Source organism: Syngnathus scovelli, chromosome 9 (assembly GCF_024217435.2).
Source record: "Syngnathus scovelli strain Florida chromosome 9, RoL_Ssco_1.2, whole genome shotgun sequence".
Classification (NCBI taxonomy): domain Eukaryota; kingdom Metazoa; phylum Chordata; class Actinopteri; order Syngnathiformes; family Syngnathidae; genus Syngnathus; species Syngnathus scovelli.
Genome location: NC_090855.1, coordinates 3,429,512 through 3,443,889, shown reverse-complemented (window position 1 = coordinate 3,443,889; position 14,378 = coordinate 3,429,512). Strand labels below are relative to the sequence as shown.

The 14,378-nt window shown below is 42.8% G+C and overlaps 3 protein-coding genes across 9 annotated transcripts in view; 2 read left to right on the top strand and 1 right to left on the bottom strand.

Annotated features, from left to right (window-relative positions):
* Positions 1–507: 507 nt before the first annotated feature.
* Positions 508–2,251, bottom strand: ino80c (INO80 complex subunit C). The gene is made up of 5 exons (XM_049731034.1): positions 1,972–2,251; positions 1,571–1,693; positions 1,376–1,487; positions 1,131–1,198; positions 508–1,061 (listed from the first exon to the last, which is right to left on the bottom strand). Exons 1-5 carry the CDS (start codon positions 2,143–2,145, stop codon positions 930–932), a joined length of 609 nt encoding a protein of 202 aa, XP_049586991.1. The 5' UTR covers positions 2,146–2,251; the 3' UTR covers positions 508–929.
* galnt1 (UDP-N-acetyl-alpha-D-galactosamine:polypeptide N-acetylgalactosaminyltransferase 1) overlaps positions 1,739–14,378 on the top strand; it is a 28,341-nt gene continuing 15,701 nt past the window's right edge. For 3 of the 7 annotated variants that reach the window (XM_049730952.2, XM_049730949.2, XM_049730948.2), the window contains exons 1-2: positions 4,231–4,740; positions 9,474–9,556. The gene's annotated coding sequence lies outside the window, so the exon portion shown is untranslated. Of the gene's footprint in view, positions 1,754–4,230; positions 4,741–9,473; positions 9,557–14,378 lie in introns of those variants that run through there. The other 4 variants (XM_049730945.2, XM_049730951.2, XM_049730947.2 and 1 more) reach the window with 2 other exon arrangements.
* On the top strand, positions 6,878–11,922 carry LOC125975212 (uncharacterized). The gene is made up of 3 exons (XM_049730491.2): positions 6,878–8,669; positions 10,050–10,054; positions 10,526–11,922. Exons 1-3 carry the CDS (start codon positions 6,967–6,969, stop codon positions 11,920–11,922), a joined length of 3,105 nt encoding a protein of 1,034 aa, XP_049586448.1. The 5' UTR covers positions 6,878–6,966.

Sequence of the window (14,378 nt, the reverse complement as noted above, 5' to 3'; positions counted from 1 at the left end):
TTATGATGAAGTGTAGTTTTATAGCACTGCAAACTTCAACCACAATTATAATTCATCCGCTGTAATTGGTTGGCTGCAAAGCCCTAGCACAGCAACCCTAAAATGTGTACGCACGCAACACAGACGCGCAATCGGGTGGCATGCTGTGTTGGCACAACCTGTCCTGCCCCCTCATTAATCACCGCGTTGAGGTTTTGATGCCACAGCAGGAATGAAAGTGCTGCTGGAACGTGAACAGATGTACTAGAGTGCCACCATCAGCTTGGCCTGAGGGCCCACAGCAGTGAGACAGTGACCACTGCTGCTGACGACAACACCTAATACTTCAACTTCATTAACAGTGGGGACCCGGATGCTGTAAAATGTTGCTTTTCGGCGTATGATGTGAAAAATTTCAATGATTATTCGTAACCATTACATGTTAAATGAAATCCCATTAAGTCCCTCTGTGTGAAAATTATCTGTGAAGAATTTTTTTTTTCATGTGATATAAAACCGACACCAAAATTCAGGAATTGGCTTTTATTTTATTTTTTTTAAACTGTGAAATAATTCACTAAACATTCCAAATTGACTAACATCATGGATGGATGTCAACATGTTTCAGCAGAAAGAGCCAAAGCGGGTGTTTTATTTGGACTTATGAACAGTTTCTTTTTCCACAGTGAACATTCACCAGATCCACCAGGGGGCGCACATAGCATTGGAAGTGTCCCATCTCGCCTTGGTGCATGAACTGACAAAGCCTGCAGGAATAACTGCCCAGTTGCCATCTATTCAAATCACGGATGAAATGAACAAAACAAATGAAACACAGCAAAACAAGGTAAAAAAAATCTTCTTGTCCTTTCTGTGCTATTCACACATTCTGGGGCTCCGCTGGTTGGGAATTTCCCGGCGATCTTAAGCATCCAATTCTGACTTGTCTGTCAGGGTACAATGCAAGTTGCCTTTCGCAGTGCCAGGTAACCTGTGACGACATCTGTAGGAAGGAGGCGGATGTAGGAGAATTCCTCTGTGGATGTGAAGCGAAGTTTGGTCTGCGGGTCTGTGTAACTTGCCTGAGCAAAAGTAGGAAATAGTAAGTCACGCTCTTAAGGCTCAGCATGGTGAGCCAGGAAGTTACTCACGGGTAGTCCTGAGATGTCTGAGTATTTTTTGGATGGTTTCAGAGAGGGAGGAGCATCAATGTTGTAGTCTGTAAATTGAAATGGTACATTATTGGTTGGTATTTTATTTCAAGAATCTTTGATTGAAATGTTCAATCTGTTTGAATGTGATCAAACAAAACTGGGATGAATCTTCTTCATTCTCTAGGTTCTAATATAAACTTATCATCACCACTGAGTAGAATTAAATCAAGCGATTCAATTACAGTTCGGGTCATCGAGCGTCCAGGGTAGAGTACGTTCCAGAACCAGAATTTGTTTGAGATTCTTCCAGGTTCTGTTCTTTTTGCCAGCTGCCGCTCCGCCGATCCCAGAGTGCTGCCAAGATGGAAAGATAACACAATCATTCTAAGATGTGGCCACAAGAGCATACAGGTATTGAATAACAAAATGGCACTCACCATAAATGAAGGGTCCTTGAAAGGTGGTGGCTTTACAGTGCCTTCTGTGCTGCTGCTTGTTAACGGCGTGCTCTCCACCAATCCAACCGGCTTCATGTCAGGGACAACTTCTACCACTGACATCTGATTGGAACACAGAATTTGGAATGTCAACAGAAATACGACATCTTGAGAGAGTGTAAGGTAAGGGGGCGGGGGGGGGGTAGGGGGCTTGGCATTTAATCAACATTGATTTACATGATTGTGCAATCGTTACAAATGAAGTTATTCATTCCAGTTGTTGTGGAAAGATAACAAACAAGGTGATAGCAGGAGAGTCGAGTGTTATTTAGATGATAAATGAAAAACTAAATACACACAAAGTGTAAGAAGAGAAAGTTATTTCGCTTCTTTGTTTCTACCTGATTCGGTGCGAGTTGTGTCATCATTAGCGGAGCTTTCTTCTTCTTGGTGCCCCCGCCGGTTGGCTGGGCGGCGGACACCGCCGGACTACCGGGTCGTTTCTTCCCCCGCAGTGCTGCAGGGCCGGCGGCCAACTGCTGGCTCTTGATCGTAATCGGGATCTGAGATGCCATGTGTTGGGATACAGTCAATTTACATGCTGTGTTCTCACTCGAGGATGAGCAGTAGCATTAGCATTAGCATAAGCCGCTCGTCGACAGTTCACCCGGATGTTGATTAATTTAACTTCCGTTTGAAGCGCACGTGACACCAGCACGCTTTTTTTTTTTTTTTTTAATGTGCAGTAATTTAATATCGTGAGATTTTAGATTTAAAGCACTACGGTCATAAAAAAAAGTAATTACTTAAGTTGTATGAATTTAAAAAAAAAAATTATGAAGTTGGGGAGGTGCGTGGTCATAGGCTCCGCCCACTAGCCAAGAGTTTATTTCTTATTTACTGCTGCCATCTAAAGGAATGCACTATATATAAAATAGTAAGGTAAATTAAATGAGTTGCATTAAATGACAGTAATTTTAATGTTTTTCCAAATGCCTTTTTTGTTTTGTTTAATTTTTTTACTGTGTAAATTGTAAGTAAACTGACCAAGTGGGTGTGGTTCAGCAAAATAGTGACATTTACTTTGACCCGTAAAACATTCAACAAGACAAGTCGATCTCGCTTAAAGCAAACTCGAGAGATAAACTAAAACAAGCCACACCTGTCAGGACAGCTTTGAAAGATTCCACTGCCTCCGGTAATGTGCCGATTGGTTAGAGTAGGACGATACGCCTTGGAGCTATATGTGGGCCCTCTCTTGTCAATCTGACAGCGTTCCACACAAACACCTCTGATGGCAAAGCGCCTTCAGCGTATCTATAACCCTGCACTTGGGAAAGAACCTGTCAGGTTTCAGACTCACACTACAATGAAGCACCACATCCAAATTCAGCACAGCATCCCTTAACAACTGCAGGGACCTTGATTAACGGACAGCTACTGCTGTCATTTGGGTGACTCAGTGTGAATGCAGAAGAACAAACTTTTGAGTTGAAAAATCGCATGCGAAAAGCACTTTTTTTTTTCAAGACGGCTTATTCATTTTTAAACGTGCTGCTGTGAATAATAAATGATATATAGTTGGGCACAGTTGGAAAACAAATGCTAATGCATTATGGATCGTGTTTAACTTTCATACGGAACTGCAGATCTTCGTTATGAAAATACCACCTACACAAGATAATCCAGGGAAGCAAAGGATCGGTTTGAACAATCGCTTTCATTTCGCTGCAGCTCTCCTAAAGCCGACAGTTTTAATTGTCGCCGGATGCCATACTGAGCTTTGTGTTATCTCGTCCTTCAAAACCGAGCGACAGCACTTCGCTTGGATTGGTCACGCATACTGTACATGGTGTTACATTTAAAAGCACATTATGTAAAAGCTTTGTATCTTTTTCATGCTCTGGTGACTCAGGAGGCAAACATACAAGCCAAGGCCTAAAGCCACCTATTGATCTGCGTGTTGACTTATGCTGGATGTGTGTCAATGTTTATAATAGGGATGGATAGTCTGCGCCTCTTCTATGAAATGTCAAAAGACCATTTTAAGTCTCTACCGCCCACTTCAAAATGGGAGGCCTCTTTCGAATGCATAATTGTTTTTCGTGCATGGTTTTATGTATGAAGTATGTATTTGATCCTTTTTTTTTTTTTAAATTTGATTTATAAGGTTATTATAGTTTGTCCCTTATTTTATTTAGATAATCGTCAATTTGGATAGTTACAGGAGGGTTTGGTTTGCACACTTACAAAACTACGGTTGATCAGTTGTTTATTTATTACTTCCATTCATCATGTCATTATCTGAAGTGCTTTTCCTCATGTGGGTCACGGGATTGTTTTTACGTCCCCTCTCAAAAAGATTAGATTTTTCAAGTGAGTTATAGAGATGTTAGGGTCGTTGTGAGAAAGTTTGCAATGTCAATTGTTGCAAATAACAGAAAAAAAAATACTTTAACATTTATTTCTGTGCCTTCAGAATCTTTTTGTCTACCCTAGTGAGGATAAGTATGGAAAATGGATGGGGAGAGCCTAAATGGAATTCCTCAAATCCAGTTCCATATAAGTGAGATAGATAGGTTTCTTTTTTAAAAAAAATATGAATCCGATTATGGGTTCAATCATGAGTTTTTTTTCTTCCGGGTTGAGAGCGCGAAGGGAGGGATGAGCAATGATGCTGGCAGCCTGCACATCGCTCCGCACATCATCATCAGCAGCAGCAGCCAAATCCTTCCTTTTCTTCCCTCCCTCCCTCACAAGAACCCGGCCAGCCAGAGTCTGCACGTCCGCCCCCCAGGCCGCCGCGAGGGACGGACCTCAGTCAGCCGCGGACTCCTCTCCCCCTGCGACCCTCCGTATCCGCCCGTCTCCCCTCATGGATGTCCCGACTCGTTACGGCTCTAGTCGACGGACGCCACCCGCGTAGATGTGTGTGTGACGGCCCACGCCTTACGTTAAGCTTCTTCTTCTTTTTTTTTTTTTTCCCCCTCATGCGGTAACCAGTTCGACGGCAAAGAGGAGGAGCAGCGCGCCCCCCGTCGTTAGCCGGAGAAGCTAACCGAGCTAGCTAACTTTAGCCCCGACACTTGGTACCCTAGTCGGGGGAGTTTTGTGGCTCACAAGCTAAGCTGGGGCGGACTTGGGCTACCTCGTCACTCTTTAAAATTAAGGTAAGCTGTTTTCCTTTTACATAAACGACCTTGCACCCCTGTTCTCGCCACATTAACCACGCGTCGGGGAACGTGATATGTTCGTAGCCGAGGACGGGCGCTTATGGCAGCGGGCTTCTTGTTGACAGAAGCAGCCCAGTTAAGGGAGGGAGGATGCGACCACCCTCGAAACGCAAATTGTCACTTTTCCTAACTGCTAACTCAGCCTTCCATTACCCCGACACTACCTGTCAGAGTTGTTGCAAGAAATAATGCCTGTACTTTAAATACTTTATACAAAAAATTGCTTGCTGATAATGGCAGAAACAGATGCAGCTTTGTGATGGGACATGAATTCCGTTATTGTTAAAATTGGTATAATACTGCACAATTTGTTGCTGAACCTTGGACTGACTTCTAATATATCTTTTCAGTCTTATCATTGCACCACATTCTGTATTAATGAATATTTTGTGTACCATAACTTTATTTACCGTATTGGCCCGAATATAAGACAAGTTTTTTTTTTTTCATTGACATAAAACTGGTTGTCTTACATTCGGGGTCTAGAAAAAGGCTTTTTTCAAACTTGAGTCTTGAAAAAGAGGGGGTGGTCTTATATTCGGGTTAATACGGTACTACGTTCCATTGAATAGCCACTTGGAGATCTTTATGCTGGTTTGTTAGTTCTAACAGGGCTGAAATGTAATGACCGGAAAATGGATTTTTCATCATTGCAAATGATGACGGCCATCTATCATGTTCTTTGAAGCAAAGACGCCAAATCGCTCTTAATGTAGTGTCAAAATATTCTGCCACAGGATCCATAATGAGCCTTGATATGATGTTTGCCACACCTGAGACTTGTGTGAAGGCATGACTAGCCAACATAAGGAGGAAATGATTCATGTTCCTCATTTCAAGGCCGTGGACTGGACATGATGTGTTTCCTGCACTGTGTGTGTGTGTTGACAGTGTGTTCTGGCCTCAGCATATCTGCTTGCTTGCAGTTAGTCGTTTCCAACCATAAAGCTCTTCTGGGTGCACTTATCTTGTTGATTACACAAATACGATTGTTCGTCTTTCTATGATGCCGGTATATATTGACAGCCGATTCACTATTCTTCAATTAGATGTCCGAAGGTACAATGAACCTTTCTATCCACCTGTTGCTGTCCATTCAACAGTCGTGGCTTTCTGAAAAAGTGAGCAAAATCAACGTGCAAGTCTCGGCAAACTTTTGTTTGTCATCGGTGGCAATTTTGTTGAATTTTTTTGTTGTCGCTTTCAGCTTGTCAGGAATAACAATAGGTCCATTCTGGAGGGAAGCTGCAGCATTCCCGGCCGGCCACTCCGTGTGCCAGCCAGGCTTGCTTTTTAAGATTGGGTTTCCACAGCCACCTGGAGCTAGCAGCACAGGAATGCCATTGTTCCAAACTTTTGGACTATAGCGGGATCAGAGCTACTTGCGTGCACACACACACACACAGATTCAAGTACACACGCTTTGTTGTTACTGTTTATAAGCTTTGGCCTTGTTGGGGGTAAATACGAGAACGTAACAAGTGGCTGTAAATTAAAATAAGCTGTTTGTTACTTGATTTGTGTGCAGTAAATTTGAGTGTTTGCATTGATCAAAAAGTGAAAAATATTCCTTCATTTTTATTTTAAATGCTTCGGGAAGTTTATTCAATTGTTGTGCTGTCCGAGAGATGAACAAGTTTGTTATTCGCTTGGAGACTTGAACTGGACTTGTTTTCAGACGTTGGTGAGCAGGCAGCCTATTAATCAGTCTTGCAAAGCACCAGCGGATCATTAAATGATGAAAACGTAATCCCTGCCAATTTTTTTAGCCGGCCACTTCAATCAATTAATGTTGATGGACATAGCGTGTTTAGCTCCTTGTTTGTCACATTCTTAATCTCTTTGTGTGTGTTTGTTGTTGTGAGGTGGGAGGAGGGCTGAACGATTATTTTTATATCCAAATCGTGATTTCTTTGCCCTGACACACCCTGAACTGGGTTGTTATCTCGTTTAGCGGTGCACTTTAGCACTGGGCACACTGTAATTCATTCAGCAATAATAAACCCATAACATTAATCTTATCAATTCCAAGTGCATTCGTTGAACTTGGACTCTTGGACTTCTGGGATACAAAACGATCCTTTCGCTAGTCACTCAGGCAGACGTACTGAGGCTGTCTGTGAGTGAACATTTGAAGGCTGAGGCGGTATCTTCATCAGGACCATGGCAAGCCACCTTGAGGCCAGTCTCGAATGTCCGGCCTGTTTGGAGATCTTTAAAGATCCTGTCATGCTGCCGTGTACTCACAGCATCTGCAAAGACTGTCTCCAGAAATGGCGGAAACAGAACGGTGGTTACTCCTGTCCAGTCTGTAGAACAGAGTTTCGATCCATGGATATGCCTATGAACTTGGCACTGAGAAACGTGTGTGAGTGTTTTTCACTAGCCTCAATCGAGTCGAAGGACATCTCCAGCTTCTGCCAAGAGTGTCTCCAGAAATGTTCGGAGCAGAAAGGCGGTCACTCCTGTCCAAGCTGTGGAACAAAAGTTAATTCCATGGATATGCCTATGAACTTGGCACTGAGGAACGTGTGTGAGGCTTTATCACTAGCCTCAATCGAGTCGAAGGACATCTCCAGCTTCTGCCAAGAGTGTCTCCAGAAATGTTCGGAGCAGAAAGGCAGTCACTCCTGTCCAAGCTGTGGAACAAAAGTTAATTCCATGGATATGCCTATGAACTTGGCACTGAGGAACGTGTGTGAGGCTTTTTCACGAGGCTCAATCGAGTCAAAGGACATCTGCAGCTTGCACAAGGAGAAACTCAAACTCTTCTGTTTGGACCACCAGGAGCTTGTGTGCCTCGTCTGCAGAGATTCAGAAATCCACGCCAATCACAAGTTCCGCCCCATTGATGAAGTTGCAAAAGGTAACAAAAAGAAACTACAAAAAGTCCTGCAGGATGTAAAGAAAAGACTGAAAGATTATAACAAGGTAAGGGACAACTGCAATGAATTCTCCGAGTACATCAAGGTCCAGAGGGAGAAGGTGGAAAGCAAGATTAAGAAGGATTTTGAGGAGCTTCGTCACTTCTTGCAGGTTGAGGAGGAGGCCAGGTTGTCTGCTGTGAGGAAGGAAGAGAGGAACAAGACTCAGATGGTGAAGGAGAAAATTAAGGCTCTCAACGTGCACATGGTTGCTCTCTCAGACATGATCAGAACCGCAGAGGAGCAGCTGATGTCTGACGACCTTTCCCTCATGAAGAACTTCCAGACTTTGATGACCAGAATGCAGAAGCCTTCCGACAAGCCCGAGCAGATCAGAAAGGGATATCTCCTGGATGAAGGCAAACACGTGGGCAACCTCAAGTTCACCGTGTGGGAACGAATGAAGAAGATTGTTTCCTACAGTCCCACCATTCTGGACCCTAACGCAGCCTGTGAAACACTCAGTCTGTCTGAAGATCTGACCAGCGTGAGTGCTGCTGATGAAGAACAGCAGCGTCCCCAAAAGCCAAAGGTGTGTGAGAAGACTGACTTGTGCGCCGGTTCTGCTTTGACCTCGCAGATGAACTCCTGGGATGTTGAGGTGGGAGACAGGACTGACTGGATGCTGGGGGTTTTGTTGCGACAGTCCTTTTCCCGAGACGTGTTCTGGATCACATTTCATGATGATAAATACACAATTTCTTCAAAACCATCCGAAAGATGGTATCCGTCAGTGAAACTGAAGAGGATCCGATTTCACGTGGACACTAACACGGGATCAATTTCAGTCACCGAATCTCTAACAAATACTTTTTTGCATCAAGAGAATCCTTCCAATTGGACACAGTCATCTGACATGGAAATATTCCCCTTCTCTTCCACCAGGGATAAAAATCGTCTGAAAATACTTCCAGTTCCGCATTGTGTTACGATTCAAAATCAGTGATGATGTCAGAGATTTTTTTTTTGACTGTCCAATGTTTTCTTAACATTACGAGGCGGGACTGGCAAAATTAGAATCGCCCAAATGATAATACTTCCCCGGAGTGTGCCGGTGCAGAAGACCTTGTTAGATAATTAACGAGCACCATTTATCATTTGTATTTGTTTGTTTGGACTATTAGAAAGTGTGTGCCGAAAGCAAGCTGAAGAATATGATGTGATTACATTGTGGATATCACAACTGTTGGCTCACGAGTTTACTATTTTTCATTTTGTAATTAAAAAGGGGAAGCGTGACTCAACTACATACTAAATGCTTTGATTTTTTTTTATTATTATTATTTTTAATAACAAGTTATTGAAAATTCATGTTCATTTTTGGGGATGACAAAGCTAGTAATTAATTGCAACAAAACCGAAGGACAGTATCAAGGACAAGTCAGCTTGTCTACCAGCTAATCAGGTTGTCATCAGATTAGTTAATAATTAGACTTGGCCTTGATACTGATGAATGACAAAGATAATAAAGATAAGGTTTATTGCTGGATCACCAAGATACAGAGGTTCAGTCATAAAACGTTATAACTGCCATGTGATTTTTGTTTTTTTTCCATGAACTGTGAGAAGTGCATTTGATTCACGGGATGGCCCTGATACTTTTATAATGATGTACTGAAAGGAAGCAAACCATTATTACGATTACTAATTGGTATTCAATCGGCGCTGCCTGCCCTGTATCTTTTATTTGCACCAATAAACGTGTACTTTTGGTATTGGAAACAAAATGTTTCTCGTCGTTTCTAGTCTTGGCGTGACATTGGATGATGCCAAATCAGATAGTGGGATCATAAGAGCTGATCGTCTGATGAAGAGGAAATAAAACGAGGGTGAGCGATCGCTAACAACGGCATTTAGTGAAGCCCCTCCTCCTTCTAGTTTGATCAGTGTGTGTTGTCGTGCGCATGTAAGTTTGTAGCAGTATTTGTACAGTATGCTTACTTGTGTGTGTGTGTTTGATCTTATTTTAACTTTGTTATACCCTGAACCATATCGACATAGCGTGTTTAGCTCCTTTTTGTGCCATTATGAATCTCTTTGTGTATGTGTCTGTTGTAAGATGGGAGGAGGGCTGGACGATTTATCATATTTGCATCTAAATCGCGATTTCGGACAAGGCAATCTGGTGATTGTCAAACTTTAGTGTTGGAGCCTGACCGACCCAGAATCTGCTGATAACACAATAACTCCGTCCAACCAATCAGAAACAGCACGCTACTTGATCACGTGACGCATGCATTTATTAACTAGTTACTGATACTAGATGAGTGTAGTCCATTACCATTTGCTACTTATGAAAGTGTCGATATTGCAATACCACAGAACCAGTACGCCCAAAACTACTCAATTCCAATCTAATGCATACCGACATGAATACAAAATGATATTGGGCATGAAAACAAACTTGGATTATTATTATTTTAAGTTCTAAATATACATTAAATATGTTACATATCATTATCAAACGATTTGTACCAGCTTCAACCTTCTGAGATGAGTAAAAATACTCATACGGTCGTGATGCAGTACTGTAAATTCATGAATTGCCTCCCTTTGCCCTGACACTCCCTGAAGTGAATCGTTGTCGCATTTCACGGTGCACTTTAGCACCGGGCAAACTTCTAAAGCCATATTTGTAGATTACGTTGGTTTTATTAAATCCCTACACTAACAATAAAAGCCAAAGTCCAGGAGGCAAGACTTGGACTCTCGGACTTCTTGTATACAAAACGATCCTTTCACTAGTCACTCAGGCAGACGTATTGAGGCTGTCTGTGAGTGAACATTTGAAGGCTGAGGCGGTATCTTCATCAGGACCATGGCAAGCCACCTTGAGGCAAGTCTCGAATGTCCGGCCTGTTTGGATCTCTTTAAAGATCCTGTCATGCTGCCGTGTACTCACAGCATCTGCAAAGAGTGTCTCCAGAAATGGCGGGAACAGAAAGGCAGTTACTCCTGTCCAGTCTGTAGAACAGAGTTTCAATCCATCGATTTGCCTATGAACCTGTCACTGAGGAACGCGTGTGAGGCTTTTTCACAAGCCTCAATCGAGTCAAAGGACATCTGCAGCTTGCACAAGGAGAAACTCAAAGTCTTCTGTTTGGACCACCAGAAGCCTGTGTGCCACATCTGCAAAGATTCAGAAATCCACGCCAATCACAAGTTCCGCCCCATTGATGAAGTTGCAAAAGGTAAAAAAAAGAAACTCCAGGAAGTCCTGCTGGTTGTAAAAGAAAGACTGAAAGATTATAACGAGGTAAGGGACAACTGCAATGAATTGTCCGAGTACATCAAGTTCCAGAGGGAGAAGGTGGAAAGCAAGATTAAGAAGGATTTTGAGGAGCTTCGTCACTTCTTGCAGGTTGAGGAGGAGGCCAGGTTGTCTGCTGTGAGGGAGGAAGAGAGGAACAAGACTCAGATGGTGAAGGAGAAAATTAAGGCTCTCAACATGCACATGGTTCCTCTCTCAGACATGATCAGAACCGCAGAGAAGCAGCTGATGTATGACGACCTTTCCCTCGTGAAGAACTTCCAGACTTTGATGACCAGAATGCAGAAGCCTTCCGACAAGCCCGAGCAGATCACAGGGGAATTTCTCCTGGATGAAGCCACACACGTGGGCAACCTCAAGTTCAGCGTGTGGGAACGAATGAAGAAGATTGTTTCCTACAGTCCCACCATTCTGGACCCTAACAGAGCCTGTGCAACACTCAGTCTGTCTGAAGATCTGACCAGCGTGAGTGCTGCTGATGAAGAACAGCAGCGTCCCCAAAAGCCAAAGGTGTGTGGGAAGACTGACTTGTGCGCCGGTTCTGCTTTGACCTCGCAGGTGAACTCCTGGGATGTTGAGGTGGGAGACAGCACTGACTGGATGCTGGGGGTTTTGTGGCGACAGTCCTTTTCCCGAGACGTGTTCTGGATCGTATTTCATGATGATAAATACACAATTCCTTCAAAATCATCCGAAAGTTGGTATCCGTCAGTGAAACTGAAGAGGATCCGATTTCACGTGGACACTAACACGGGATCACTTTCAGTCACCGAATCTCTAACAAATACTTTTTTGCATCAAGAGAATCTTTCCAATTGGACACAGTCATCTGACATGAAAATATTCCCCTTATTTTTCACCAGGAATAAAAATCCTCTGAAAATACTTCCAGTTCGGCATCGTGTTACGATTCAAAATCAATGATAATGTCAGAGATTTTTTTTTTGACTGTCCAATGTTTTCTTAACATTACGAGGCGGGACTGGCAAAATTAGAATGGCCCAAATGATAATACTTCCCCGGAGCGTGCCGGTGCAGAAGACCTTGTTAGATAATTAACGAGCACCATTTATCATTTGAATTTGTTTGTTTAGACTAGTATTAGAAAGTGTGTGCCGAAAGCAAGCTGAAGAATATGATGTGATTACATTGTCAATGTCGCAACTGTTGGCTCACGAGTTTACCATTTGTCATTTTGTAATTAAAAAGGGGAAGCGTCACTCAACTACATACTAAATGCTTTGAATTTGTTTTTATTGTTCTTGTTTTTTAATAACACGGTATTGAAAAGTTTTGTGTTCATTTTTGGGGATGACAAAGCTAGTAATTAATTGCAACAAAACCGAAGGACAGTATCAAGGACAAGTCAGCTTGTCGACCAGCTAATCAGGTTGTCATCAGATTAGTTAATAATTAGACTTGGCCTTGATATTGAAAGAATGACAAAGATAATAAAGATAAGGTTTATTGCTGGATCACCAAGATACAGAGGTTCAGTCATAAAACGTTATAACTGCCATGTGATTTTTGTTTTTTTTCCATGAACTGTGAGAAGTGCATTTGATTCACGGGATGGCCCTGATGCTTTTATAATGATGTACTGAAAGGAAGCAAACCATTATTACGATTACTAATTGGTATTCTATCGGCGCTGAGTGGCATGTATCTTTTATTTGCACCAATAAACGTGTACATTTGGTATTGGGGGAATAAAAAAAATGTTTACAGTTGTTTATAGTCTTGGCGTGACATTGGATGATGCAGGCTCTTTAGCTAAATCAGATCGTGGGATCATAAGGGCTGATCGTCTGAGGAAGAGAAAAGAAAACAAGGACAAGAAGCCGGGAGAGATCGTTATCAGCGGCGTTTAGTGAAGCAGTTTGTGTTGTTGTGCGCATGTAAGTTTGCCGCAGTATTTGTACAGTATGTTTGCTTGCGTGTGTGTGTGTGTACTTGTAGTCGTGCGTGTGTGTGTGTGGCCTCTGGTTTTCCTCTGAGTCACGTCAGGGGATAGAGTTGCGTAGAAGTGGGTCAGCCAGTGCCACCAGGGAGCATTTCCAGCTCCCTCTTCGGCTCCAGCCAACTAAAGGCCAATGTCAACATTTACATCCTCGTTATTTGTGCTTACCACGCAATCGTTGTGTGTATGTGTTTCAACTCTGTTTCTGTCGCATTTAAAGTTCTAGTCATACTCTGACCCATCAGTAGAATCCAGTGTTAGCACCACCTAGCTAGCTAGCTAGCTAGCTATCTGACGTTTTCGGCCCGGCTGGTGCCCTCGGCCAAACGCTCTTTGTGTGCTGCTGTGTCGGCGTGACAGTCCAGCAGCGAAGTCACAAAGATATTGATCCGCTGCCTAGCTGGTCCTTATCGATTGACTGTTTAACAGTTTAATTTAATGCTCATCAGCCAGCTAAATATTCCAATACGCGTACAAACGACTCCATGTGGACATTCGTTGGTTTTTAACGGCCAGTTGGAGTCACCGCAACTCTGCTTTGGCCATGCGTGAATTTTTTTTGCTCATGATGTCATCAAATGACTGACAAGTTCATTTTCTTCCCCCCCCTCCCTCATGACTTCATACGGACGAACGCACATTACTGAATATGACGCCGCCGGCTACGAATGGAACTTTTGAAGAGTGGGAACCAAGGTGGAGATCAGCTGCCAGGCGAGGTCGCGCCCAGTAACCCTTTCCACTTGCACGGGGTTTCCGACTTGGTGAACGCATCTGTATGTTGCTCACGACAGCTGTTTCATTCCTGAGATAGCAGCCGAGTGGAAAATGGCATGGTTTCCATAGCGACAGCCTTGCTGTTTCCCCATCCCCCATTTTTTTTTTGTATGTAGAATATATCCACTTTCTGCTGACTCCGGGCGAAAGTAACGGCTGTGTGACACACACGCTCGCACAGATGTCTCCGTTTACCTTCAACGCTTGCGTGCCCGTTTGAATGGCTCCCATTGACACTGAGGTCATGATTTATTTTCACGTTTCTTAGACACACCCATTGCTGGACAGATTGCGCTCTAATCTGTCCACGTGTACTGCAGGAATTGTGGGATGAGTAAATGTAGTTGAATTTATTATTATTATTACACTTTAAGGCAAAAATTAAAATGATTATAAATTTAAAAAATTGGAATTCATAAGACAATCCCATGCGTTTCATTCATCGTATTTAAATAGTATTTTAAATTCTATCAAAAACTACACATAATTCTTTTTTTTAAATCAATGTTGCCGCTGATTAATTTAAGCTCGTGTGGTCTCCCATGCTTCTGATTTACTTCCGTTGATGTCGTGGCCCTTTTGGGAAACAAAGCGTCTCATAACCAAAGCTCTCACATAAATAAATCTCAGGATTTATCACAGC